Source organism: Bombus bifarius, unplaced genomic scaffold, assembly GCF_011952205.1.
Source record: "Bombus bifarius isolate JDL3187 unplaced genomic scaffold, Bbif_JDL3187 scf7180000008203, whole genome shotgun sequence".
NCBI classification, from domain to species: domain Eukaryota; kingdom Metazoa; phylum Arthropoda; class Insecta; order Hymenoptera; family Apidae; genus Bombus; species Bombus bifarius.
Window position 1 is genome coordinate 532262 of NW_022884507.1, and position 27310 is coordinate 559571.

General features: G+C 35.5%; 3 protein-coding genes across 5 annotated transcripts; 1 reads left to right on the plus strand and 2 right to left on the minus strand.

Annotated features, from left to right (window-relative positions):
• The first annotated feature begins 8166 nt into the window (after nucleotides 1-8166).
• Nucleotides 8167-18260, plus strand: LOC117210426 (protein NDNF). The gene is made up of 7 exons (XM_033453435.1): nucleotides 8167-9003; nucleotides 12967-13097; nucleotides 13964-14273; nucleotides 14905-15148; nucleotides 15495-15728; nucleotides 16428-16583; nucleotides 17245-18260. Exons 1-7 carry the CDS (start codon nucleotides 8711-8713, stop codon nucleotides 17611-17613), a joined length of 1737 nt encoding a protein of 578 aa, XP_033309326.1. The 5' UTR covers nucleotides 8167-8710; the 3' UTR covers nucleotides 17614-18260.
• Nucleotides 18187-22567, minus strand: LOC117210427 (SET domain-containing protein SmydA-8). Of its 3 annotated transcripts, XM_033453438.1 has the most exons (6): nucleotides 21422-21843; nucleotides 20463-20840; nucleotides 19823-20158; nucleotides 18648-19123; nucleotides 18363-18454; nucleotides 18187-18252 (listed from the first exon to the last, which is right to left on the minus strand). In XM_033453438.1, the coding sequence occupies exons 1-4, from the start codon at nucleotides 21841-21843 to the stop codon at nucleotides 18817-18819; spliced, it is 1443 nt and encodes a 480-aa protein (XP_033309329.1). In that variant the 3' UTR covers nucleotides 18187-18252; nucleotides 18363-18454; nucleotides 18648-18816. The 3 variants fall into 3 exon arrangements, with proteins under 3 accessions (XP_033309329.1, XP_033309328.1, XP_033309327.1); XM_033453437.1 differs by lacking the exon at nucleotides 18187-18252 and having other exon boundaries at nucleotides 18279-18454; XM_033453436.1 differs by lacking the exons at nucleotides 18187-18252; nucleotides 18363-18454 and adding an exon at nucleotides 22134-22567 and having other exon boundaries at nucleotides 18817-19123; nucleotides 21422-21856.
• Nucleotides 22568-23462: 895 nt separating this feature from the next.
• Nucleotides 23463-27017, minus strand: LOC117210396 (sphingomyelin synthase-related 1-like). Its single transcript, XM_033453373.1, has 6 exons — nucleotides 26695-27017; nucleotides 25927-26260; nucleotides 25452-25780; nucleotides 25221-25361; nucleotides 24995-25149; nucleotides 23463-24557 (listed from the first exon to the last, which is right to left on the minus strand). Exons 2-6 carry the CDS (start codon nucleotides 26224-26226, stop codon nucleotides 24154-24156), a joined length of 1329 nt encoding a protein of 442 aa, XP_033309264.1. The 5' UTR covers nucleotides 26227-26260; nucleotides 26695-27017; the 3' UTR covers nucleotides 23463-24153.
• Between the last annotated feature and the right edge of the window lie 293 nt (nucleotides 27018-27310).

Below are 27310 nucleotides of genomic sequence, written 5' to 3' on the forward strand. Positions count from 1 at the left end.
ACTATTTTCAAGGGGCCTATAAATACGGACATACCGGGACGCAATACGCGACAAATGTACCGAGGCGGGATGTTTATGTTGCGTATTTGGTCGAACAGCCGTGAAATATTTTATTTAGTATGATTTCTTGCCGCATCGATCGATCATCCTCGCCCGAAGCTATGAGCCAATCTTTGACGAAGCGCGTCAACGATGACGTATTCGACGTTCTCTTATAATTATAGGAATTTGCATTTACTTATACGCTGCAAGTACAAACACTGTATAAAAGCGGAACATTCGATAAGGAATTAATGGATTAAAGAATCCCATTCATAGTAAGGATACATTTTATATAAATGCTAACGTGCATAAGGTAAAGTTTTTTTTAGTAATACTTGTAATATTAATATCGATACCAGTAATTTAACGACGGTAATATCGATATAATATATTCACGCAGTATATTGCACGCAGTTGCATTTTACGATTATTGACGTAGTTTCGTAATACCGAATAATTTTAATTTTAATTTTACTAAATAAGTTTCATCGTTTACAGGATAATTATATTTTCAATATTTCCAGAGAAAGATACGTCTAATAATGAATTTATTTTCGCAAGATAATAAACGGAGAGATTGAGTAGAAAATATTTTTTGTTGTAAAACTGAACTTTATTATCTGTTTTAACATGTTATTTCAACGTACATATTTTACTAATTGGATATGGTAATTGATGAACCAGAGGGATATTAAAACAATGCTGGATACGTGTTTCCAAAGCTTTCACGAGGACATGAAAGTGAGCCAGATATGATTATCTTTCATATTGTATGTTAAATTGCACGGGGAAATTAAAACTTTTAATGAAATGTCAGCTAATTAAAAAGAGAAAAAAGCATATGTATATGTATATATATATATGTATGTATGTATGTATGTATGTGCGCGCGTGAATGTGTGTATGTATGTATGTATGTATGTATAGGTTCTACTCGGAAATCTGCTGAAGCGAACTTTCAAGAAAAGTTTAAAATTACAAAATAATTTGTACGAATGCGAGCTAATTTCCGTGGATTGTTTCAGCAATGTATGGCATTCTTCTACTTCTGCCTCGCTCTGTATTAATTCAAAATTACCACGAGAGGGAAACCCGTTGGTGAAAAAAAAAAAAAAACAACGAATAAAAGTAAGCGGTCATACTTTCGATATATTTACATAAGTTTGAAAAGTTAATGCAATTAAGAGATTGGACGATCAAAGGAGAAGTAAATCTATTACGTTAGAGTGAATACTATTATTTCCGGCGTTGCTGTTACTTCCGTTGCGCAGACTTAACAACTAGAGGTATCGCGAAGTGGAAATCGAAGGAGAAGAAGGGCGAAATAGATTACGATCAGACGGAAACGTGGCGTTGATCGAGGGAAACGAATAACAACGAATTTGATAGGTCACGTTACAGAGCAACGTGGAAGAATACAGCTATAATACATACGCGTATACCTGTACACGCTCCAAATAAGATCTCAGGTTGCCAGTGTGACACCCGAGCACACGAAAGGTGAGATTTTCTTGCACTGTTATACGGTAACACTTGGACCGCGTAACACTTGGAAGGTGTCGGCAGGTCCTTCGGCCAGGGTCACTATCGCGAAGCGGTGGACAGCGAACGCAGAGTAGGTCTTCGTCGCGCGAACAACAGCTGTAGAGAAGAAAAACAGCATTCGTGCAAGTTACATGTAAACTCGATACTTAGGTGGATCATCGGAACCTGACATTCGCGGCTCGATGATGGCTAGTTGGATCTAAAGCCTCGTTCGGATTAGTCAAACTAATTGAATTTAAGCTGCCTGAAACTTATGTTTATACAAGTTAAATTACTCGACTCGAAGTCGTTTTAATTGCGCTACAGTGAATCGAAGCGTTACTCGGTTAAAATTTAAACACTACTAAGCTGCAAGGGAGCATAAATATGATTCGTATCTTCGTATCGTCGACTAATTATATTTCTACTACAGAAGATGAAAGCAATTAAGAAAGAAACTTGGAAATTTATATCGAAATCCTTTATATCGTTATAATACCATATATATCGTTGCCTGTACTTGACTCGTTTTTAGATAAAACCTGCTTATACCACTTCGCCTCTACCAAACTCCTCGTTTGTTCCAATAAGTTGTGGCTAGCCAATAGTTCTCTCTTGCAACTAGTTTATATCATACATGTACACGTATGTACATGTATTCGTTGATCGATAACTATGTATATTTGCGATCGTGTATACCTTTCATCGCGTTTATTCGAATCATTATGAAACGAGGAATTTTTATTGCCCTCTCTGACCCAAAAAATATCGATACAACGGAACGTCTCAAGACGAGCAACACATTTAATTTCCTCGCGTACAACTTTCCTTCGTTTTAACGTTTCCTAAATAGAATAACACTGACACGACATATAACGAATGAAAATTGCTTCAAATATCATAGCGCATATTAATACTTATATCCAGTCTTCGATATTGATGAATTCTTATTTTATGTAAAGAAAGGAAATCGCGTTGTTATCGATACGATTAATCATTATGTTCGTATTCCATTCGTAACCCATTCAACGACGCTGACATAGAAAGCGTTTCGAGTAAAAATTTACGTTTCTTGAATGTTTCGAAGATGCTTATCTGACATCCGTATTCCACGAAACGCGCCTTAAAATATACGTTGGTAACATTCGCATTATCTCGTCTTGAAGTACAAAAATTCTTATCAGCGAGAAAGATCGTGCAATTAAAACGCGTCATTGTCCCTTTGAGAGGTCGATGCGACGTGCGATTAGGAGAACAGATTCGCGTTCGCTGAATACAGAAATTTCATAGCGAAACATTTGCAAGAACAGTGGCGGTTCCTAAGGTTCGTCTTGCCAGCAACGAGCTCGAGTTTCACAATTTTGTTGACCCGCGGTAGCCTTTGACTTTTTAAAACAAAAACGAAAGGACTTGGTCGCGTTTCGCTCTATTCCCAACGATTTAACGAGCTCCTTCGTCTCCGACGACAAAGAACAACGTGCGAAATAACCTGCAGGATACGTCTAACGCGTCGCTTTGTACCGTGGTTTCAATAATACGAAACGCAAAGCGTAATTTAAAGTAAAATAAGCGAAGTTTGGTTCGTGTACTTGATACGCAGCCGGGATCGTGACATACGGATAACGTCCGGTCTAACCGCTCGTGGGAACGTATTTTTTCGCGTTTTTATTTAGCATCGAATCGGCGAAAAGAAAATAAAAGACTACAGGGATGAGTTCGATTGAAATTTATGCGAGAGCCCGGTAGAGAGTGAAGGTAACGTGGACAACACATGTATACTTACGTAAGTACGTACATCGTCCGCGGGTCTTATCTCAGCCCTTTACGACCGTCCAATTGCCCTCTCTCAAGACTTAAGACATGCAACAAAATTTAGGATACCTCGGAATAGAGCTGACAGCACGCATCTCTTTTATCCGTTGGTTAAATGTCTCCCTTTATATTTACTTTTTGCTTGACTTATTTCGACAAATATAGAAAAGGATAGAAGAAAAGTAAAAGAAATACACAAGTTTTCAGTAGATACAGATTGCTACTAATCATAATTAATGTTATACGTATGATGCAATATAATTTATCATATTATCAATCGGCGTAATATCATGTATAATGGAAAGAAAGAGTTGTTTAAGAGCGCGTTAAGATAAATCGTTTTCGAGTAACTTACTGTTAGCGTGGGTGAACATCAATGGTAAGAAATAAGAACTGCCTCGAGTTTTTCAAAATCTTACCAAAAATAAATCGTCCCGTGGATAAATCGGTGAAAAATAAAAGGTATTTACGACGGTTTCATCGCGTAACTAACTCGCGTAAGATTGCACCAAGCTGTAACCTTTGTGACATATATATACAGGGTGGTTGGTAACTGGTGGTACAAGCGAAAAGGGGGTGATTCTACGCGAAAAAGGAAGTCGAAAATATAGAATAACCATTTTTCGTTTGAGGCTTCGTTTTCGAGAAAATCGACTTTGATTTTTCGCTCGGTACGCGTGCACTTTATCGCGTCTCGTTATAACGGATCTCACTGTAGATCGTTGTCTCGATGGAAAAATTAAAAAAGATTAAAAAAAAAAATTTTTTGTTCTATATTTTCGACTTCTTTTTTCGCGTAGAATCACCCCCTTACCAACCACCCTGTATATGAAATAAGACCGAGAAATAAAATATGTTAGAATACAGTTAAATTAAGAGATAACATTTAATAAGCAATAAATCGCTAATATGTTTGATAACCCTGTATCGTTGATAAACGGGAAAATATCATCCTTGTGTACCTTGATGAAATTGCAAGATACAATTACGGTGAGATTCGCGATCGTACAGACATTACTTTATTTCGAATAGTTACCATAAAGAAAGATCGAAATATCTGGACAGATTGACTTTCGAAACATTCTCGCAACCTCCAAGAATAACATGTAAAATGATAGCATTTCGCTTTATTACACTCATCAGGCATGTTTATATACATCGGTAACGATACACGTTTATTACGAAGGATAATTCTTCTTGATAACGAGGTTTTCTACCACGAAAGAAAGCAGAAGAAAAGAATAGAAAAGAAAGTCAAAGAGAGGAAAAGTAAAACGAAGTGATCACAAAATTAACCAGTATATCTTTTCGTAGGAATTGCCATTTAAACACGCAATTGCTAATTCACTAATTCACAATAACGGTCGGAGGAAACTCGTTTCTCGGTAAAAGATACAATCGTTTGAGATATAAATCATGCGATAAACTTCGCTTACTTGCTTGAAGTGCCACGCCGGAAGTAAATATATAAAGAACAGTAATGTCGTATGACGATCGGAGCGAATGTACGAATTACAGGGAATTCGGAAGCAATCGATCTTAACTTGCGATCGTGAAATCTGATTTGATTTTGATCGGCCTACAAAAACACATTGCCTCCATATGTAAGACGTGGAGCACAATGTTGCAGGTATAGATCATCGACGTCCGCACATATCCCCGGGCTGCCAAAATGACCACCAAAAGACTTTCAACTTCAACTTCTTTAAAGCGAAGCCGTTATTTATTGCGGCCGGCCGTTTCGATAACGAAACTTTGGACCCAATATATGGGCGATCACGGAATATCCACCATTTTGTTGCCCTGAACCAGTCCGGTGAAAGAAAAGAAAAGAAAAAAAAAAGGAAAAAAATAAAAGAGTAAAAAGGAAAATAAAAGAAGGCAATTAAGCCGGAAACAGACAAGTGGTGGAAAAAAGTTAACGGAGACTATGTATGTTCTCGAGATTGAAATTACTCGAGCACTCGCCGGCGACAGCCCTGCAACTTTGTTGTCTCTGTGTGTATTTTCAGTGAAATTAATTGCTCGAGATCTGAATAAAATCAAATTTATCTTCTGGAATCACGCGAGCAACTAACGGTACTTTTTATTCTGTTCTGCACATTGTACAACTCCGTCTGTATATAAGGTGAACGTTTAAACAATAATATTCTTAGGCGTTTTTCAACTGACGTTAAAATAAATATCTACGGATAAAACAAAGTTGAAGTTTGTATATTCGCGCGCTAAAACTGGAATATAATTTTTACATTTTCGTTGGATTCACGTGATACACACTGACAATATGACGAGTATTATTTACCAAGGTAACATTAGCATATTCGCAAGTACGATAAAGAGATGAAACAAACGAAAGGACAAGAATCGTACGAATATTATAATATTTACAAAGTCTGCTAACGATCTATATTCAGGATTCGCGCTGAAATCGACAGGAAAAGAGCGATTTCGTTGAGGTAGCCCTCTTTCGTTTCGCTGCATTTTCCATATAGGTTCATAAACGGTACAACATGTAAAGTACTTTTACGTGTACGATGAAACGACCACAACTCGAGACTTATTGTGAGCATGTTGTAACAAAGTTATACAATACAGCGAGCGGTTAGGACGATAACAGCTACTCAAATATCTACAAAGGATTTTTCGATGGCGCAAAAGAAAAAAAGAGAAAGAAACGCGGGTATAACGTTAAAAGGAGCGATCGAAACGACAACTCAGCCAAAAGCGATACCCAGTGGAAGCCGTATCACAGCTGTTTTTATCCCTTCTTACCATTTTGCTTCGCCGAACAATTCCTTCCTTCCTATCGTTCCTTTTTCGGTACGAGTCTATTCGGAACCCGATCCTGTTTAAATACGTGTCCCTTTTTACGAATTACGTTACACTGTTACGTAACGAACGGGGTTCCGCATTACGCGAATAACTCGATGCACGCGTCTGCATTGATCGCAAGCTTCTTCGCGCAAAATTAGAGCGCGGGAACTTGTATGAAAAAAGTTGCATTCGTGCGTGTTGCTTGTCATATACGACGATCTTGCTGTCATTGTTCCTTTGTAATCATCCAGGTTTCATAGTGTTTAGCTATTGCAACGAACGATATAAAAACATCGTTAGTCTATTAACCCTGAATGCTAAAGTTTGACCATTTTCCACGCGGTAGAATCGAATGGACAAGAGAGAATCATAAAAATGGCCGAGCGTAAATTTATACTTGCACTCTGTTCGACGGCGATGTTTACCAAAAGGAAAGACGAACGGTGTCAAACTCGATGTAACATGACAATGTCGATATAACGTTTCGGACAGTCATATTCTTTAGCCGATGTATCGGCCGTTTATGGGCGGTCGGTAGACCATCGAGCGTAAGTACAATATCGCTGACACAGTTGAATGGCAAGACTGTGAGAGAGCATGGGGAAAGAAGCGATTACCGAAAAAGGCTGATCTCGATGAACCGCTGCACCGTTACCGATTACACGAGATACATGGTGCTCCTTCTGGTAACAATATATGATGTATTCATAAGGATGTACACCTACACGAAATGCAACGCCTGCACCAGCATATTCGTCTCTTGATGTTCGCTACACGCGGTGTGGCACGGCGCGGCGCGGCGCGGCGCGGCGGCCGGGCTCGAGCATGCACCGATGAAGCGTGTGGAGTCGAAGAGAACGGGCTCAGGCGGAAAGAAAGAGAAAGAGAGAAAGAGAAAGAGAAAGAGAAAGAGAGAAAGAGAAAGAGTTATATACACGTACGACGTACGGTCACCCTGCGATCGACTCACGGGAGTAAAGGTTTTACCGATGGCATACCCCATACACGCAGAGAGTAGCATATAGCCAGAGGTTCCCACACTGTAAGCCATGATTTATTGGCCTGCCACCCGCCAGACCTGCTGTCATCATCGTCCCATGGTTGGTCCAAGATACAGCGAAGCGTACCGTATATAACTTCCCTTTCTGCACGATCTTCGCGCCATATCAACTCCTTCTTTCCTCGCACCCCGGCGAAACAGGAAGGTCTCGTTCGATGCCGCTCTAAAACCGTCCATCCACCTTGTTTTACCTTATGTAGCCCGATATCTACCTATCTATCTCTCTCGTCGTTATTTAATAATTACCTCTTTCTTATCTCCCTCGCCAGCATTATCTCCGCGTAGGTAACACACACGGCTTCTGTTTTTCTCTTTCTCAAGCAAGGACGGCAGTGTTTATCGAACGGTACCTTTACTTCAAAGTTGATTCACTAGCGGTAACGCGGTTAGCCGCGTTTCGTAGAAATCGCCTCGAATTATTCTTTTTAGACTGCTGTTAATTGCGACCGTGTCTCTCGCCGTGAAGGCTGATACACTTGTGCGCTTGATGCATCCAGCAGGAATACTTATGACGTGAAAGTTTTACTTGTGTACTCAATTACGAATCAGGTTTCAACGATTCCGTGCCATAGGTCGTTACTCTTACCGTTCTCTGTACGTAATCGCTGCATGTACGCCATCCTACAAACATAAACAATTACACGCATAATCCAAACTTAGAGAAGTGGTCGCCTCATCTATCTTACTTGTACTATTCGAGGAAATGAAAGAGGCGTTTCGTTTACGTTCACCGTAAGACCCGATCCGAACGAACGGTGTAACGTGATCATTTTCCAGCGGAGGCACAATAGGATTTAGCAGTTTCGATAAAGTTTCGATAGACGATCGTAATTGAATGTAAAAGTCCGGCGAATCGTCCAGCGAATCGTCTAGAGAATCACCGCTGCGAAATCTCTCGTCTCCATCGAGCGTAAAAGTCAAGGTGCACGATGGAGAAAAGCAAGAACGCAAGAAAGCGTCGAAGGGGTAAAGCCGCGAACAGCCCCTCGAGGACAACAGTGTTGGCACTTGCTTTTCGTCTCAGTGGACAAATTGGCGGAGACCTCGGCAACCATTCGTTCGTCTAAAATTCCTCGGAATCAGGGTCACCCACGTATATACACGTGCTAGCACATGTACGGCTAAACGTAACGAGTATATATGGTTTGGTCGCTCGTGGGGGACGAGGCAGGGTTGAGAGTAAGGGAAAGGAGGCAAGGACGAGGAGGGGAAGGAGGGTTCCTTCCAGAAGATGGGGCAAACACGAAGTCGCCTCGGTAGGAAGCGAAGAGGGGTTATTTCGTTTCGTCTCAGCGTGGTTTCCCAAGCGGCAGCCTCGCTCGCCGACTGGCATCGTCTACCGTTCGGCATACAGTCGAACTCGTTCGCCACTGAACGACGGACGTCGCGGCGTCGTCGTCGCCGCCCTTCTCATCCCACATATTTTCTCATCGCAGCTCAGGAAAATCGGTCACCACGATGCGTCACGCGCAACCACTCGGCTTCTTCCTTCTCGTATTTGTGTCAGTGTACGCGCGCCGTGCCACCGGTTGCGCTTTCTGCGAAACACTGTCCCAGCAACAGCTACAGCTGCGCCAGCTACAACAGTTGTCGCAGCAACAACCGCACCAGCAACAAGGGTACAAAACGATCGGTAGCCCGAGGCCTTTCGGTGCCGAGAAACCGACCAGGGTGCAAGAGTTCAACAGGACAGGCGTGCTGCACCCCGAGTACCAGATACCAGCTACGCTTCGCCCCGGTAACGTATCTCAGTGAGTATCTACCACCCTGTCTTTCTTCTTCTTTTACCAAGCTTCGTCGATTAAATCTTCAACTTGATTTTGTAGCGCAACGTTTCAACGATTCTCCTTTCCCTCTCTTATTAATCGTTTCGTTGCTCTCATTAATCGAGAGAAATGTCTTCTAAACTTGTTCCCGCTTTATTATAATTAGCAAAGTTTTACCGACTTTCCTTTTCATCGGAATATAGAGCGCACTGTTTAAAATAATTCCGTTGTAATTTTGAATAGATCATACACACCACTGCCACATCTACTCGTTAAATCTATTTTGTAATTTTTAAATAATCCATCTGCCGCAATGATGTAAATTTAGTCTATATCGGTAAACTGTAAATTGGTTGTTTATAGAATCGGTTAAACGCGTTCAAATTATCGCCAAATTGTTGATAGTAGCAATCGTGCAAACGATTGTCTTATCGAACAACAACGAAACGAATGGTGATTTTAACGTTTATTTCCTAGTTCTTTCTTTGCGAATAACGTTCCATTTGTTTCTTCCGTTGTGAAACGATAAAATTATTTTACACCGAAACACCACGGATTAAGTTACAATCCAATTCACTCGGATTGGAATGCCAAATCCTTTGGCCAAGCAATATAATAGAAACGTAGATACCCGTAGATTACATTACCGAGAACGTATTACACTTCTGACTATCGAGTATCGAGATACGCTAGAATGACTAATGTATCTTAGAAACTGCCAGTTCATCTATAATCTATGCAACTATCGTTCGTATACGAAAGAACAATTGGGATCAACTTAAATCGTGTTCTATCGTAATATATTACGAATATATATTACCAATGAAATCATTCGTTTGAAACATTTTTTACATCTTACTCGTAATAAGGGACCACAAACGAGATAACATGCAGTTTATCCTAAAATCCTCACTACAAACAAAGTTATTACTCGAGCAAGGGGAAAAAGGGGAAAGGTGTATTTTTGTACTTAAAAATCCAGATTTTCTTCTTGACAAAGTAACACTTTGATCTAAAGATAAACAACACCGCAAGAAAGGTGCATTCACTTTTCGCCGAACCATAGAAACAATTCGTGCGAATTTCGTTTGGGTTACATAGCTTGTTTATTCGATGCACGTGTACCCAAGCCTATGGAGCTTTGAACGTTTATACGAGAACGTCACGAACCCCGTACCGTGTTTCATCAACCGTAGCACAGATTTTACGAATGCAATTTGACTCGAATTACTGCTAGATGACATACATGTGTAATTCTCATGGTATCGCAGCAACTTGGAACGATCAGCAAAACTTTCGCGTTAATATGCTTGTTAAAATGATCCTTTAAACTTTCGTTACTGCGTTCCTTCACCATACATACCATTTTCTCTTCTTTACACGAATATCGTTTCACATGCATTAAACGGCATCTTTTACTCCAGTTAAACGAATATCATTCTATTATTATACTATAAAATAATATGAAAAAAACGGGAACCAATTCGAAATACTTTTAGACACCGACCCTTATCGCTTGTTACTACGATAGTTGTGAAAGCGTATCGACCAATTCCGTCGTCATTTTTTCACCACCGAACAGTTACAATTATTAAAATTACTTGCGATAATATGTATATATATATAAGTGAATAAATCAGATACAAAGACGAAGCAACGTTCCGCTACTTTCGTTTCGAAGAGAAGATTCGAATACATCGGTAATCGCAGCGAATGAATTATTTTGATTGGAGATTGTTTTGTCGTTTCTACGTGATCGATTTTCATCTACAGTTATCGTTCTGTATGTCATAGGAAATTCTTACCAAATTTCTAAAAGGATAAAACTGATACCATAGGTCAAACTTTATTTTGCACTTGATGGTTTCGATGCATCGCGACGCTACGCATCATAAAGTTCTACTATCAGATGGTTTCCGTGAAACTCGTACGCAAGTCTAATTGCACAATTGCTCTGAACACTGAAACGCTAGGTTACGCGTTAAACTTGAACTTAACGTACGCGTGTATATTTAACTTTTGCAGAAGGCAGGTGCGTTTACAGAATCGAGCGCCTTAACAATTTTTCAATTATTTCGAAAACAGAGTAAATTAAAATCCTTGCAGTGTAAAACATGTAAACAAAGGCGTGTAATACGCTTTGATATTATATAGTCGAGAAAAACATCGTTATAAATTAACACCGTTAACGTTATATGACTAAATGAAGTAACACGAGTCGACAATATAATCTCCTTTTAACACGTGTAATCTCTTTTCCACCGTTGTCATTCGTAATCGTGACGGTCGTAAGAAAGTTTGAGAGAAACTGTAGCCAGAAACAACGATGAGAGACGACGATTGATCCGAAAGAATGAGTATGCACTTAGATCGGTGTATAAGTAACGAAGAAACAGAAGGATCGAACGGTCAGAATAAGCACACGCTATCTTTCTCGGGAACTTCATTCAGCCGGGGTTCGTCGTCCGGTCTCCCTCCCTCCCCTCCGCCCCCTTCCTAGAACCCCCCTTGTTCCCCTCTCCTTCGTAACTCTCTCTCTCTCTCTCTCTCGCTCTCTCTCTCTCTCTCTTTCTCTCTCCCTCGGTGTAGGTTAAAGCGAAAGGTCGCGACGTTTCCTGGAAAGTGATGTCTAGGCTAAGGCGCGTGCGAAAAGGCGTCGCGATGCCACGCGTCGTAGGCTCTGCTATTGGCGTGGATTTCCACGAAAGTCGGTAGACGGCCTCGCGCTGCCGGCTGAATGACAGAATCAATTCGAGTCTGTCGTGGGACGAACCAAACGCCAAAATTAGACGACGGGGGTCGTGGATGCGCGACCCCAGACGCCGCGACGCCAGCATTGTGTGTAGACGCTAATTTTACAATAGCCGTTTCAGTGCCAGGCCGTGAACGAAGAGCACGTGTGGCGCGGCGCGGCGTCCCGACGCTCTCTCGGACTATGCTAACGGGACGAGCAGCGACGATGCGACGCGACGACGTTCGAAAGGATGATGGGGATACTAGCCGATGGGAGGGACAGATCTTGTTGGGTCGAAACAGAGACAGACAGACAGACAGACAGACGGACAGAGAGAGAAACAGTGACGGCTGTGTCGAGGCGTAAACTTAACCGGTACGATCTTTAAACGGGAACTTTTGTACGATCAAACATTATGACTAAATATAAACGACACGCTGCAATTGTATAGCCATTTATGCGCGCGCGTCCATGCCTATGTACCATGCATGTGTATGTATGTACGTTCGTTGGATTTTATAATCTATTGTTATTCAGTAATTATTTGCCTTTGGATATTGAAAGATTATTCCGAATGTACCTCGCCCCAGCTTCTGACCGATGTTTGACGGTTTGTTGATACTTGATCGTGGCAGTAGCAACAATAAGATGATCGTTCTACTTTTCATTTAACAGCGGAAAAAAGAAATACCGCTGGTAAAGCTTTCACGTACAGAATTTATAACTGTACAAATATTCACGTACAAGTTCAGTAAAATTCCCTTTATCGGTTGTTCTTTCTTATTTATAAACCTTGGTAACATTATCTCTTCTCATAATTCGTCTTTAAGGAGCCAAAAAAAAAGAAGAACAAAAAAGGGTAAATACCTCTTTATATCGATGACTATGATCCAAATTTTTCACATTTCCCTCGTAAAAAAACAATTTTTTGTTATATCGTGAAATACAATACTTAAAGCAGCGTGTAACTCTATTATTCTTCTATTATTAAATAGAAAATAGATATTTACATATATATATATATATATATATATATATATATATATGTATGTATGTATGTATGTATAAAGAATACTTTAAAAACAGTTCACGATCTTTTTCATCTTTTTGTAGAAGCACGCCATTTAATTGAAATATTTCTTTGTATTTGTTTGGTTACGATTAATACGTATCGAACATTAATATTATACTGGATGCAGATAAAATTATTGCAGGTTCTATTACCTGAGTCCACGTGAAGGACCACCTCTCACGTTACTCGTTAGCCCATGTAGCGGGCCGATATCATGGACGGTCAGTTACGTCGAGCCACCGGAGAACATTGAAGAAACGGAAGGAGCAAAATGTACGGAGAACTTTAGGAATTGTTTCCTATATGATTAAAATCAATCAGTGAACCAAACGAACCTTGCTCCGTTAAACTTTAAAGTTTAAAGGAACAAAGCATGTGGTTTATTTATCAAGCTAAATGGATCGATTGATGGAGAGAAATGGTGGAGAGAAATACCATACGACCTAATGAAATTTCATATTTTTCAAGTTCATACCTTTATCATTTATAGTGTGTGTCAAATGCGATATTTTATCTTTGAATACAATTTATTTTTCTTTTATATTCCATACCTCGGATTTCTTTCATATTCTATTCCCATTGTTTACACGAAAAAAGCCACCATTTCTCATTTTTACGTGTAAAAATATACATACACACACACACAACTATTATATATATATATATATGTATATATATATATATATTATAGTTTCTTTAATTATAAAATAAATATCTTCCAGTATAATCTCTATTTCATATACTTTCTCACGTCCAATTTTCAGTAAATTTTTATCCATACTTAAATCCATAGGTTCAAATATAAAACGAATAGCAGTATATCGTCCAATAATGTTTAGTAGAATTATTCAGTCGTTAAGTCCTTATCTAGAATTTATATGACCAAGCACAAATTGCTTTTCATCGAAACATGTAATAATTATGTTTTACCGAGGTTTCGTTATCTTTGCACCTATTTAAACGAGCGCTGTGGAAACAATACAAAATATTAGAAATCGATAAAGTTAGATTGGTAAAGTTAAAATGAAAAAGTAAAAAAGAGGAAAGAGGGAAAAAGAAGGAAAGTAAAAGAAACGTAAAACATCGACGTATCCAAGAGAGAATCTATGATAAAGTGTATATTATGATCGATACAACAGTTCAAACCCGGTGGCCAGTGAAGAGTTTGAAACCAGGCTCCCCTCTTTTCACGTACGAGGGTGCAGAGGATCAGAATTTTACGATATCAAAGACACGCGCTGGTCTTTATTGGTTCGAAATTAAATCCGTGAACCCTCCTGGTGCCAGTTTACAAAATTTAACACCGAGCACAGTACTGCTGTACGCCACGTCAAGCAGTTTGAGCCATATCCCGGAATTGTATGCAAACGAAATGGAAAATCGTCACCGCTCGTTAAGATTTCAACAACGAAGAAGCAAACGTCGGCTCACGATATCCTGGAATAAAAGGTATCGCTAATAATTTTCTTTTGACGCGCAAGTTGTTGGAAAACTTAGTTGTCACATTTAACGATAGTATCGTGTCCAGTTATATTCAACGTGTAACAACTCCTAATCACAAATTAATTCCAAGAGATAAAAATAATCGAAATGTAATAAAAATTGCCCTATCATATGGACATGTCGAGCTCGTAAATTGTAATTTCGATGTATTTGAGAGATACTTGACAAATTAAATCAAGCTCGATGCAATGTTGGACAAAAATTTTGTAATAGAAGCTTCGAAATCATTTCCTGCATACATATAAAAATGTCCAAACCTTGCTCGCTAATCTAACTCCATAGCAACGAATTAAACAAATTGCAGTTTTGGCAAATATCATTTGTTAAATTTATTTTAAAATTTTAAATGATAATAATAATAACAACATACAATAATCGATTATCGCTGGAACTCTACTATTCATATTTAAAAGGGTAATAGAAAGATCGATGTTTGAACAAAATAGAAATTAGAGGAATAAAGATTTTCTTTGGCTGGTAGACGAAATATCAAGTTTACGATTAACGTCCCAGCGAATTAAAATTGGCTTGTGTGATTCATGCCACGAATTCGACAAAAATCCATTTATTTTTACAGCAACATAGATCCCCACCTCTCGCATTACTGTTTAGCCGTGACATCAGGGTCTCAGGCTCACCCCTTGACCCTTTGCGCCGCGCAAAATGTTCTACGCGTTTACCAGCATTCGACGAAAGGGAGTTCCTCTTCTAAGGAACAGCAACATCGCGGCATTCCGGAAGGACTTCATTGCGTGCGTCAAACAAAATTGACGCTTCACAGGATGAAGTACGATACTACGTACAATGTTACCTTATACGTGGTTAGTAATTGCAACTAGAGAACACTTAATCCTATAATAAAGTGTTTGTATCGTGCCTTTTTCAGTAAAAGCAGCGAAAGAGAAGTAAACCGTTTCTCTTCTTGCTGGAACAGAGAAAAATGTCAGACACTCGAAAAACGAACCTTTTCCACGAGAATATTCATTTTTGAAAGCAGTCGTTTCTTTTTTTATTAGTTTAAGCGTATCGTTGATTTCAGTGTAGAAAACAGTTACAACTGTCTTTCTTCTGTATCTTAAAAGTCGCGCGTTCTTTCTTTTTTCTCTAGTTCAACTATTTTGTTGATATGTGAACGATATTTAGTCATTTATTTTTATTCTGTATCAGGTAAATACGAGAAATAATGTGTCAAATCGAATAGCGACTGACACGATCAAATTTCGGAAGACACCGGAATTAAGACTACGCACTGGACATTATACCACAGCTAATTTGCGCAAAACCGATGGATTCATCAGCTTCCATTATCGTCCTCCGGGAAATACTTCGAGCACCTTTCATATTCTTCCTTGCGGTGGTGGCATCGTTAGAGCAAAATTAAGTGGTCCAGGAATTTTAAGGGTAATAAAGCTTTTATAATCACTAGTCATAGCTGTATATTCAAAGATCTTTGTCGTTCGGAAATCAAAAACTCGACTCTTTATATCGCTGTTTGAAAAACTTTCTTCCATTATATCCATTATATTCATTAATATATATCACGTTTTTAAATGATTAGCACGATAATATGAGATTCGTTTATCTATACTAATACTAATATCTTACTTAGGTAATCAAGTAATTAAGTTCACTTACACGTTTTAACTTTTACGACCCGAAGTTAAAATGTTTCGAGGGTACGTGAAAATAATCAGATTTCTAGAACTCTGTATATTGTGAAGCGAATTAAACCGATATGTTAAAGTATTGAAACGATCCTAAAGTTGGGAGGAAAAAAGACTTTCGTGAAAACTATATTCTACGATGTAATTTTCAATTTCGCAAAAGTGAAAAATATAATTTAAATGATCTAGGTAACATATACATGTTAGTATGTAATACATTAACGCCGTTACATAATGCGATGAAAGCAATTATACGGCTTTTATACCGAACCGCATATTTTGCAATAGTAAATCTATGGATGTAAGCAAATTAGTTTCTTAAGGGGCTAATATTACCTAGATTTCTTACTTAAGGAACAGTCTTACTGAAATAGCGAAACGAAAAATTATTGGCATTGATATCGAACTATTATAGACAATTTACAAACATTTGTAGGAAAAGGAGGTAGTAGGATATGCATCGTTAAGAGTACCACCTTTAACATCAGGGAAGACGTACACATTACGGATATCCGCTACACCACAGGAATTAGTACGAGTATCTGCCATTAAAGTACTAGCCACCCAACAATCATCCGCGATATATCCACAGGTATTTCATGCAAATTAATGACATGCTGAATAACATTGAAAGCGTAAAATTGCTTTCTAAGTACGCTAGAATTTTGATAACGAACGAAACGATTAACGATTTCACATCGAAACGATACGCTATCGCAAAACTCTATTTAAAAATAGAGTTTTTAAAATGAGCTATCGCTTGTTTGGTGTCGTTATGTCTATCTTAACTCAAGTATGTTGCATGTGTCGCGTGTTAAACAACTGTAAATAGAGAAATTAGTTTATTATTTATTGAAGCACAGGCGAAACGAAATAATATCTATTCGCTGATTGCCACATAAACATCGATATATTCATAAGCTTTATACATACCTACTACTTTTGCATTATTCGTTTACCTTTAACACGAATGTGTACATAAAATTACCACGGTACATAAGATAGATGCTTCTAATTGGATGAAATTATTAGAAAACTTAACACTGTTTACGATCTGTATATAGAACACTGTATATAGAATGGGTATACAGATACGATCAGCTGTTTAAGAAAAAGAATTCTTGTCATCGACATTTTTGTAGATAAATAGAATTAGATGAATCTTAATTTCGAGAAGCGTGTTAAGAGTGTTCGATTAGTTAAGGGTGATTCTACAAGTGAAAATGTAGAAAGGCTGTGAACACTTTGTTTAGATTCCATCTAAAAGTGCGCCACGGGAGTACAGATCCTTAAGAACTTGCCACGAAGTGACAGTAGGGGTAGAGTCGGCAGGTTCTGCTAAGTATTGCATCCTCGTACGAGAGTTAAAGAGCAGTTCGTCATTGGCCAGCATGACAACAATTCCAGACCAATGCGGTCTTCATCGTCGACGACGTTCCGAGTATACGTTCGAGGTCTGCGAAGAGAAACAGAGTCCATCGAAAGATCGAGCGCTTCCGTTTACCCTTAAAAGATTACAGCCAGGGAAATCTTATCTCTTACAAATTACAGCTCAATTAAAGGGACAATCTTTGTCCTATCCGTTGTTGACCGTACGCACTCGACGTTCTTGTCTACCTTGATAATCATCGAGGAAAATAGGCATAGGAACTTTGATCGCACGATATATTACTCCGTTTAGAACTTTGTATTTCCTATTCTTAACTAATAAATTCTGATATTCTCTTTCTTTCTTATGATGAAACGAACGCACAGACAATCGATCGATTACTAGTAATTATTTGGAGATACACTGTGACGAATTGTAGAAAGTTAAGATCTTTTGAATATAACTTGTATAGAATTCTGCTGTTTAGATGCAATCTTATTTAAAACGTGCTCCTTTATTTTACGGACAATGTCCGATTTAAAATATCGGTCAGAATATAGAAACAGAAATTATTGAGAATATAAGAAGAATTATCCTAAGCGAATATTATGTACGATAACAAAGATATTTCTATTTTTGAAAACCGTGGTGCGAATTACTTGTTAGTTCTCCCAGTTTGAATGTTCATTAATGAATTGTTTAAACAGCCAACATTTAGAAGTCATCGAGTCTTTAAATTCCCAATACACGCACGAATCTATTTTCACTGAGATCTATTCGTTGTTACGAACAAAATTTACGTGTCACTATTTCATTTAAAGATTACTCCGATAGAATGATATGTATTTATCAATGTGTAGTATAAGTAAATTAATGTTCGATAATCGCTTTGCTATAAAAGAAGAAAAAAAGACACTATTCTTGTTATAAAAATATGTTACTCCATCTCGAGGCTAAATCTAGTCTAGATTTACATTGCTATCGTAATCCAATAACGTTTACCTGGAATTTCTACTTTTTCTCTCCAGCGTAAGACAGGTTTTCACTACTTAATTCTTCTGCAACGACAAACACGCATTAACAATATCGTTGACCTAGAAACAAGTAACATTTACACTGTAAATACAACGTTATCTTATGTAATAAAATGTGACACATAAGAACAGCACTATGAACTACCATAGCACTATATGTATAGCACGGTGCTGCTGATCACGATTATGCGTACTGTACAATTGCAAATAACCATTTTGTTGTTCAATACGGACGATATGTCATGTTACATACCTATTATGGCGTAAGATCATGCGAAGGAAAACATTTTTCATATTGCCTTTTTCCAGTATAAATTCATTTTCTAAATGCAAATTACTAAATATAATACAGGATATGAAGAATTTTTATAATTTAACTTTTATTACGATTATTTCATTAAATGTTAAATCTAATAGAATTATCATAACTCAGATTCCATTAACGTTCGAAGCTTTTCACCAGGCGAATTCTCTGGTTCAAATTGCAATAACGATATTGCTTCTGACAGAAGGCCTTCTCTATTTTCTCCTGGACAAGCAGACAATTCTCTCAATGCGACTGCAGTGTACAATGCTAATCTTGCACCATAAGGATCTAACGTTTTGGTGGTTTCTATGATACGTTTGCATAGTTCAGGTTTTTTCGGATCGCTTGGGGGCAATAGCTGAATCAACGAATGACTGACACTTGTACATAATTGATGTCCAGGATGCAATAACGTAGTGAGCCTGGAATTAAATAACGATTATAGTTGAATCATTAACTTTCGTTCCATACAATGTCTAAAAATCAGTTTAAACTCACAGCAAAGTGATCTTTACGAAAATATCTTTTTTCGAAATTATTTTATTAAAAAGAAAAGACAACTTTTAATAGAATTTCGAGCCATATTTTCGTTTCGTGAAAAGATTTTTTGTTGCATTAAAGCATGCAAAAATAAAGTAAAATAGCTAATTTCATTAGAAAAAAAGCTAGCTAATTTTTTATTCGTTTATTAAGAAAAACTTCCTCAAAATCATGTATCTATATATATATATATGCATATGTGTAAGCTTTAACGACTCCAGAAAGCGTAATTATATTGCTATTAAGAGTGAACGTAAGCACATATACGTATATCTCATATAGTCAACATATTTTTGGTTATTTTCAACGCATTGACGATAAACAATAACGACGAATTGTAATTTTATGTACATGTGCAATGTAATATAAAAATATTTTCTTTATATTATATAATTATCCTTTCTATGTACAATGAAAATAGAGTATCGATAGAAAAATATTTCAAAGAAAGAGAAAAAAGAGACGATACGCAAGGATGGATAATAAAATTAATAATTTAGCTACTCATGTATACCGCAGGAAGTATTATAGATACGATATTATTTTTTTATCCAATGTATGATAAATGAAAGTTACTTTACCGTGACAGAAGATCAACCAATTTATTCTTGTTTGCTTGATACATAATTTCATCAACATCCTCCTCCAATTTTCCAACAAACTGCATCACTTCCGATGCAGTCAAAGTTCCAGGACACGAATTACATCCCCATTGCGAATCAAAGTTTAATGGATCCTTAGGTAAAATAAAATCGTTGTCGTGAGGACATTTTAAGGTTCCAAGATGCGTGCCCAATTCTGTTGGATCGGCACATCGCTTGCAATGGCAAGAAAAATATTTCGTCTCCAAAAGATGAGCTCTTCGCGCTCTCGTTGACCAAAGTGCATGTGTATACATTGTGCTTAAATGGTCCCACCTGTACGTTATAAAAGAGAGCTTTTAGGTTTATTATTCGGAAAACAAGTTATCCTCTATACTGAGTCTAAGTGGAACGCACTTCTAAAAGTAAATATTTACTATAGAACATGTAGACAATTTACCTACGACACAAACATATTAAATGATTCTTTGATGTTGAGATGTACTACAAAAGCGCTATTTGGCTTTGCACTTTGTACCAAGCTTTATCAAAAATATTCGTCAAAGAGGCATAAAAAGATGTATAAAAAAGAAAAAAACTGAAAGAGAAGACTGTAATGTGAAATATTACATTTACATACTTCTGTATAGAACAAACAGCTATCACCGTGATTCGAGGTCTACCCTTATCGTCGATTTTAAAGCTGTGTCTCGTATTAGCCAAGCAAGAATGCTCCAAAAGACATGCTGTTTCATAAATCGCAGCGCAGCCCTCAGGTGGTATAGTTTCCAACGCGTTAACGTCTATTAAGCCGCAAATTTTGTGCACGATATCTTTGCTGGAGGGATTGTCTGGTAAAAGACGTTCGATATGCCGATATATGTTCATCGTTTCCTCATATGCGTTCGTTCCTTGACCACGAGAATCTTGGTGACTTTGTAACTTTTCTATAGAATACCAATATTTCAATTTCTTGCGCCATAATATTAACATACGTATTACTAAGAGAACATCGCACCTGAAACATGAATTAATGAACACTAATTAAGAATAAATGAAATCATACACACAAAGTAGAACGATATGTATATACATATATACGTATACATATAAATATTAAACTATATCATTTCTATCCTTTTTTATATTATTTCTGTGCTACGCATACACTAGTCATATTATTTTGTATTGTATACGATATAAGCGTGAGCGATTGTAACGCTTTATAACGCTCCTTCGCTGTCTTTTAAGAAGTGATGACAGTGCTTTTATTAATTTCCAAATAACGTTTAAGCAATGTATAAACATTTCTATGTATATAAATATAAATGAATACAAATGAATTCTCTTATTTTGCTCTAGTTTCCTAAAGTATTCAATTTGAAAGCGAATGTAAGACAGTTATCTCTTTGTTCTTCTTTCTGAATATCTAATAAATGTATAAACTTCATGTTACGAACGATACGATTAAACCGAACCATGTCCCTTTTAATCGTTAACTAATAAAATTATGAAAACTGTTTCGTGACATTCCCCTCGTCCTTCGCCCTTACACTTTAAATGCAGCTGTATTTTTGTATTTTGCGAAATGTTACAAACCTAGGAATGATTCTTGCTTTTACAAGAAAAGAACATTCCAGACCGTGCCTATTTTTATCAGTAAGGCCAGAACAATCAGTATCGCACGCCGGCCAAAGGCATTTCGTGCATCTTGTATCGCTACTATTGCATTGTTTCCCGCAACCAACGCAAACTCTTTGATCTGAATGTAATGCCGGTCCCCAAACCAAAGGTGACTCTGATAGGATTACGTCGCCCGGATTTAAATCTCTTGATGCCACTAAATACCGTCCGAGTTCGCAGCTCTCACGAATCTCCCATGCTTGACAATTTGACCTGTGTCTAGGCCAGTCCTGTCGCTGATGCTCCTTTTTGCAATAAAATTGCTGCTTGCAACCGTTACATTTCAGCGTTGCACGTTGATTACAGATCGGACAGATGCCTTCCGTTTGCGATTCCATGCTATGTCAATTACTGAACATCGAATAGTTTTAAAATTAAATCTCTGCTCTTTGTTAATCTTCTATTTATGTATAAAAGATATATCGGTAGTTAGAAACAGCTTGCAATTGAAATAAATAGCATGCTAAAATTAATTTTATGTTCCCTTAGATTATGTTGGAAATAAAATGCGCGATTAAATAATTTGAAGGTAAATATTGAAATAAAATGGTGAATACTTATTATATTGTTTGATAAAGTGGTTGCACTTAAAATTCCTTTAAAGTAATTTCAAGTTTATAATACGTACCTGTAAGATAGGAACATGAATATAGTAGAAATAATATTAAAACGAGTGCAGCACATCTTTGTTTGCGTCAAGTATTTTATTAATTTTGCAATTTTCAAACGAGAATAAGAAAGTAATACGTAAAACGCTGAAACTTGCGATACCACTGCTTTAAAATTCCGACATTACGACTCTGAAACTATGACGGTCTACATACACCGGCGGTTTAATTATAGGAGCGGTATAGTTACGTAGACGCGCTTCTATTTCTGACAAAACTCTATAAAAGATTGTTATTCGGCGTAATACAAACTTATCCTATTTAATTATTATACATATATCATTTATTGTCTGATAGCGGACTTTATACAAAACAAAATATTCGTCGATTAAAATTTGAAAAGTACACGTTATTTTTTATATGAACATCAAATATATCCTTGAAAGAATGCGTTATGAAAAATGTTTGTTATAACATTTTTTATTTACGATAAAATTAGCACCTTTCGATATTAATTATAAAGATAATTTAAATACTGTATTTACAAAAGTTTTTGGTAATAGATATTTGTAAGATTATTATGATTATATTATACGACATTACACTTATCGAATGTGCACCTATTTATGAAAAAGGAAAATATAAAAAGTATTCATAATAAAGCAATATAGAAAAATAATTTTATCAACTTAATATAAAATGATCGTAGAATACAACAATTATATGTACAAATATTAATATATATATATATATAAATTATTATATAATTATATATATATAATTATATATAAGAAATTATATATATATATATAATTATATATAAGAAATTATATATATATATAATTTCTTTCTTACTATTGTGCAAATCATTCTTCCTCTTCAATAGCATAACATTAAGAGCCTCTTTTAAAAATCTAAATGATCATACACTCTATTTATAACAAATATAAATATTACAGATCACTGTAACATACATAGCCTCTTACTAATTAACTCTTGCGAAAAGTTCAATATTCATTCAATTGTACTTCAGTTAAATCACGTAAAGAATAGCGTCATCATTAAATGTATTTTAATCGTATTATATGTAAATTTACATATCTGATCATGACCATCATGTGTCCAGTTATATTCTGGTCGTGCGTAATTATCTTTTGTTTTGTTACTTCTATGTGTGATGATGCATTTAGAAACGGAGGATATCACAATAAGACGAAAATACATAATAGTTGCTAAAATCGATTCGTCAGTAAAATCTCTTCGCTTACACTTAATTTTAGTAAAAAAAATATACAAATTAAAAGTGGAAAGACTATTCATATTTCTACACAGTACTGCACTCTATCCAATTTTTCTTATTTCCCGAAATCTTGTATCAAAAATTATGAAATAAACGAATACATAAATTTTCGTATGAAATCAGTTTTTTATGCACTGTTACTTACTGTTACTTGCAATTTATTTATAGTTTCATTAATATAACTTTCATTCGATAGCTTCAATTAACAACAAATTATATTGCACGTGATCATTAGCTCCAACATATAGTCATACATTCAGTTAATTTTAATTCCTTGTTACTTACAAAATTTACTTGCATAATCAAATTTTTATAATATATTTATTCACGAAAAAGAAAACAAATTTCTCCATGATTAACAATAAGGGAAAAAAGTAATGCATCTAAATCTAAGTTTCAGAAGAGATAGTCAAAATTGATTTTAATAAGAATTGTACAAGTTAAATATGATAATATTATAATAATAAAATTTCTTTTGGAAGGCAATCATTTAAATATACTATTATGGATAGTCATTTCGTAAAAATTAGAAATATTTAAACAAATCGTACAAATTCATTTTGATAATGGAGATTTTGCTAACTAACTAATTTCACTTCCAAAAATAAATGTTTGCAATTAATATTTTTTGTTATATAATTTTGTTACTTAAATGGTATAAAGAGAGTTATCAAGTAAAATTAATATTCTCAAAAGTCTATTATCAAAGGAATATAAAACTGAAGTAACATATATACTGGCTAGTGTTCCTTCTTTGTGCTATTCTTTACACTGCCGTTTACATCACGCCATGATTTACGGAAGCAAATTGAGGATCGTACCAAATGCCATATATTTTTCCCAGTACATGCTAGATTACAAACGATCAGAGACGGAGATTCATACTCATTTGGAACGATACCATCGACAGAAGATTCGAAAAAACTAAATAATGGAAACCATATTCTGGTTCTATTTGAATCACGTTGCATCAATGCTTGATTATTGGCTAAAGTATGATAATAAAGAAACAGACGTGATGTAATGTAGAAAGCTACGAAAACATCAATGGAATAATGTTCGTGTGCTGCCAAGATAAAAAATATACCAAACATATTGAGCATCCATGTGAAGGTATGTAAAAAATACAATTGTCGCGGTGTATCTGTAAATAAAATATCATAATAAGAATTATATGAAGGTTAGACGGTGAAAAGGGGGAATGTCAATTTTAACAAATTTTGAATTTAATATTTCTCATATGCTCCTGCATGTGTTCTTTATCACTGACTCTTTATCACTATGTCGCAATAATTTGAATAACAATTTTCCAAGTTGCACAATAGCTATACTGTATAGTGTATAGTGTACTTTTCATTTTTTACAATTTAATGTGCTATATATCACTTACAGTTATAAGATAAAATTGAAAATGATCCAAAATACGACGAAGAATAAAATGTTTTATTTTGATACATATAACGAAAAATAAATTTTCGTTTTCTAAGAAATGCTAAAACTTGACATTACCTTCTTTACCCGTGGACTCTTCATATACATATTATCTATAGTCTATCTATTCAGAAACATGCTAATACTTACATTCTGTAATGAAAAAATTTAACATAGTTAACGCAACAGTATGTCCACTAAACATATAATCACCGCATGTTCTAACACCTTGAATCGACATACCAGCACCACGCCATATAACATAAGCCATAGCAATTTTATTATATAACTCTACATATGCAGAACTATAAAATGAAAATATTAATATAATTGTTTTTCATACTAGTCACTTTAAAGGATAAAATATTATTCGCACCTTGTCCAATCTTCGGAAACTTTCCTTGGTTGACATTGCAAATGTGTGCCTGGCACTGATAAGGAAGTAATAAGCATTGTAACACATCTTAACAGGAAGACTGTGCCAGATAAAGCAAAAAATCTCCGCAATAAAATAAATCTGTGTTAACAAAAATTTGTTGAATACTTTTCAAATCGTTTACTTTGCAACTTAATTTTAAATATTAGTAGCATTTATAATATACTTTACCTGTATTTGTGAAAAATTAGTACAATCAGCCATATTGCAAAAAGTATAGTTCCAGTAACTTCACACATATCAAATGCCCAAGGAATATGTGGAACGTTATCTAAAAATATATCAGGTAACGGAGGATATTTTTTCATATCAGGCACTCTATCATGAACAATGACCATCACAAAGGCAGTAATCCATGTAACAATAAATAAATATGCCAAACTAATGAAAGTTTTCCAAATTTCAGGTGACAAATGTGACGCATGACCATCTTCTGATACAGATGCTGAATAAAATTCATGTTCAATAGAACCTTCATTATTTATACCACTACTAGGCATCTGTTAAAATAGAAAACAAACTTCTACTATGGAAACACAATTGATATTATTTTAAAATATCTCATTTATTATCATATTTCATATATTAAAGGAACATATATATCGTAAAAAATTTTTCATATTAAGTATTTAACTTTCCTTCTTACTTCATGTTTATGATGATTATAAAAATTTGATGATGGAAATATATCAATATATCCTAATTCAAATAATACTGCCACATTATCCCTTTGTAATTGTTTTATGCTAATATATAATCTTTTTATATCACCAATTTTCTGTAAATTCCTGGATATTAATTTTAGATCGTCTTCTTTCAGGGTCAAGAGCACTTTTCCATCAATTTCCTGATCAAAAAATGACTCAATAAATTTTTCATGTCCAGTTTCTCTAAGCCATCTTGTCACATCCTTTTGCGTCCACTCAACTATATTTTTCTCAGACATTGTTTATCTTAATACAAAATTGTACTAATCGTACCTAAAAAAAAGCATAAGAAATAATTTATTAACAATTTATATTATACCCATCACTGGATACAAATATATTTTGCTACTTTGACACAATCAAAACTATTGAGAACTATTAGTTAATATAATGAAATATTTCACCAAAATAACGTGTGAAATGAGAAGAATGTTAGATTTTGAAAACATTAAAAATACAAAAATATTATGTAACTTTCCGTTATTAATGTAAATTATAGTATTAACGATAAAAATAGTTTCGACATAGTGATAAGCATATTGATAGTAATAAAATTATTGAATAAATAAAATATAATAATAAAAAATATATTTGTATATGAATTTTTTGCGAAGAAACTTTCTATATTCTTCTACAAATAATTGTCCAAATCACTTACATTTTAAAATATATTTAACCTATATAAATACCATTTAAATACGACATACCTTAGAAACTTAATTTATGGATTATCAAAGCTATGTATCACAATTTTTTCGTGCGTTTATTGTACATAATGAATATATATCATGAATATCATAGTCTTATTGTCAAACAAAACCATACATTGGCAGTATTTGTAAATAAACCAATCCAGACAGAACCATTGATCAGAATGCTACGAGCACAGTTGAATAGGTTCATCACTTTTAACAGCTCTTACTTCTTCGATTTAGAGTATGGTGTACATATCTCTTATGTACATATCTCGGCAAACTTCATAGTTACTTTATGCAATTTCAATTCAGAATTACGCTGATCATATTAATAAATTTACTTGAATGATAAGAAACAAACATATTCATTAAACAAATCTAAACAAAATGAAAACACATCAAAATAAGTTTAAAATGAAATGAATAATGTAGATTTGAATTTCTACAAGTAATTGAATTTTTACATTAAAATATAAAATATAAACCGTTCTATTCAATATTTTAATTTCCAACCATATAATAGTGACTTTTCATTTTTACGATGTATAAAAGGCTATTATAATATTTAGTATATATTTCCACGTAACTCTCTTATGATACTGTAGTTAATATGATGATTAATATGATA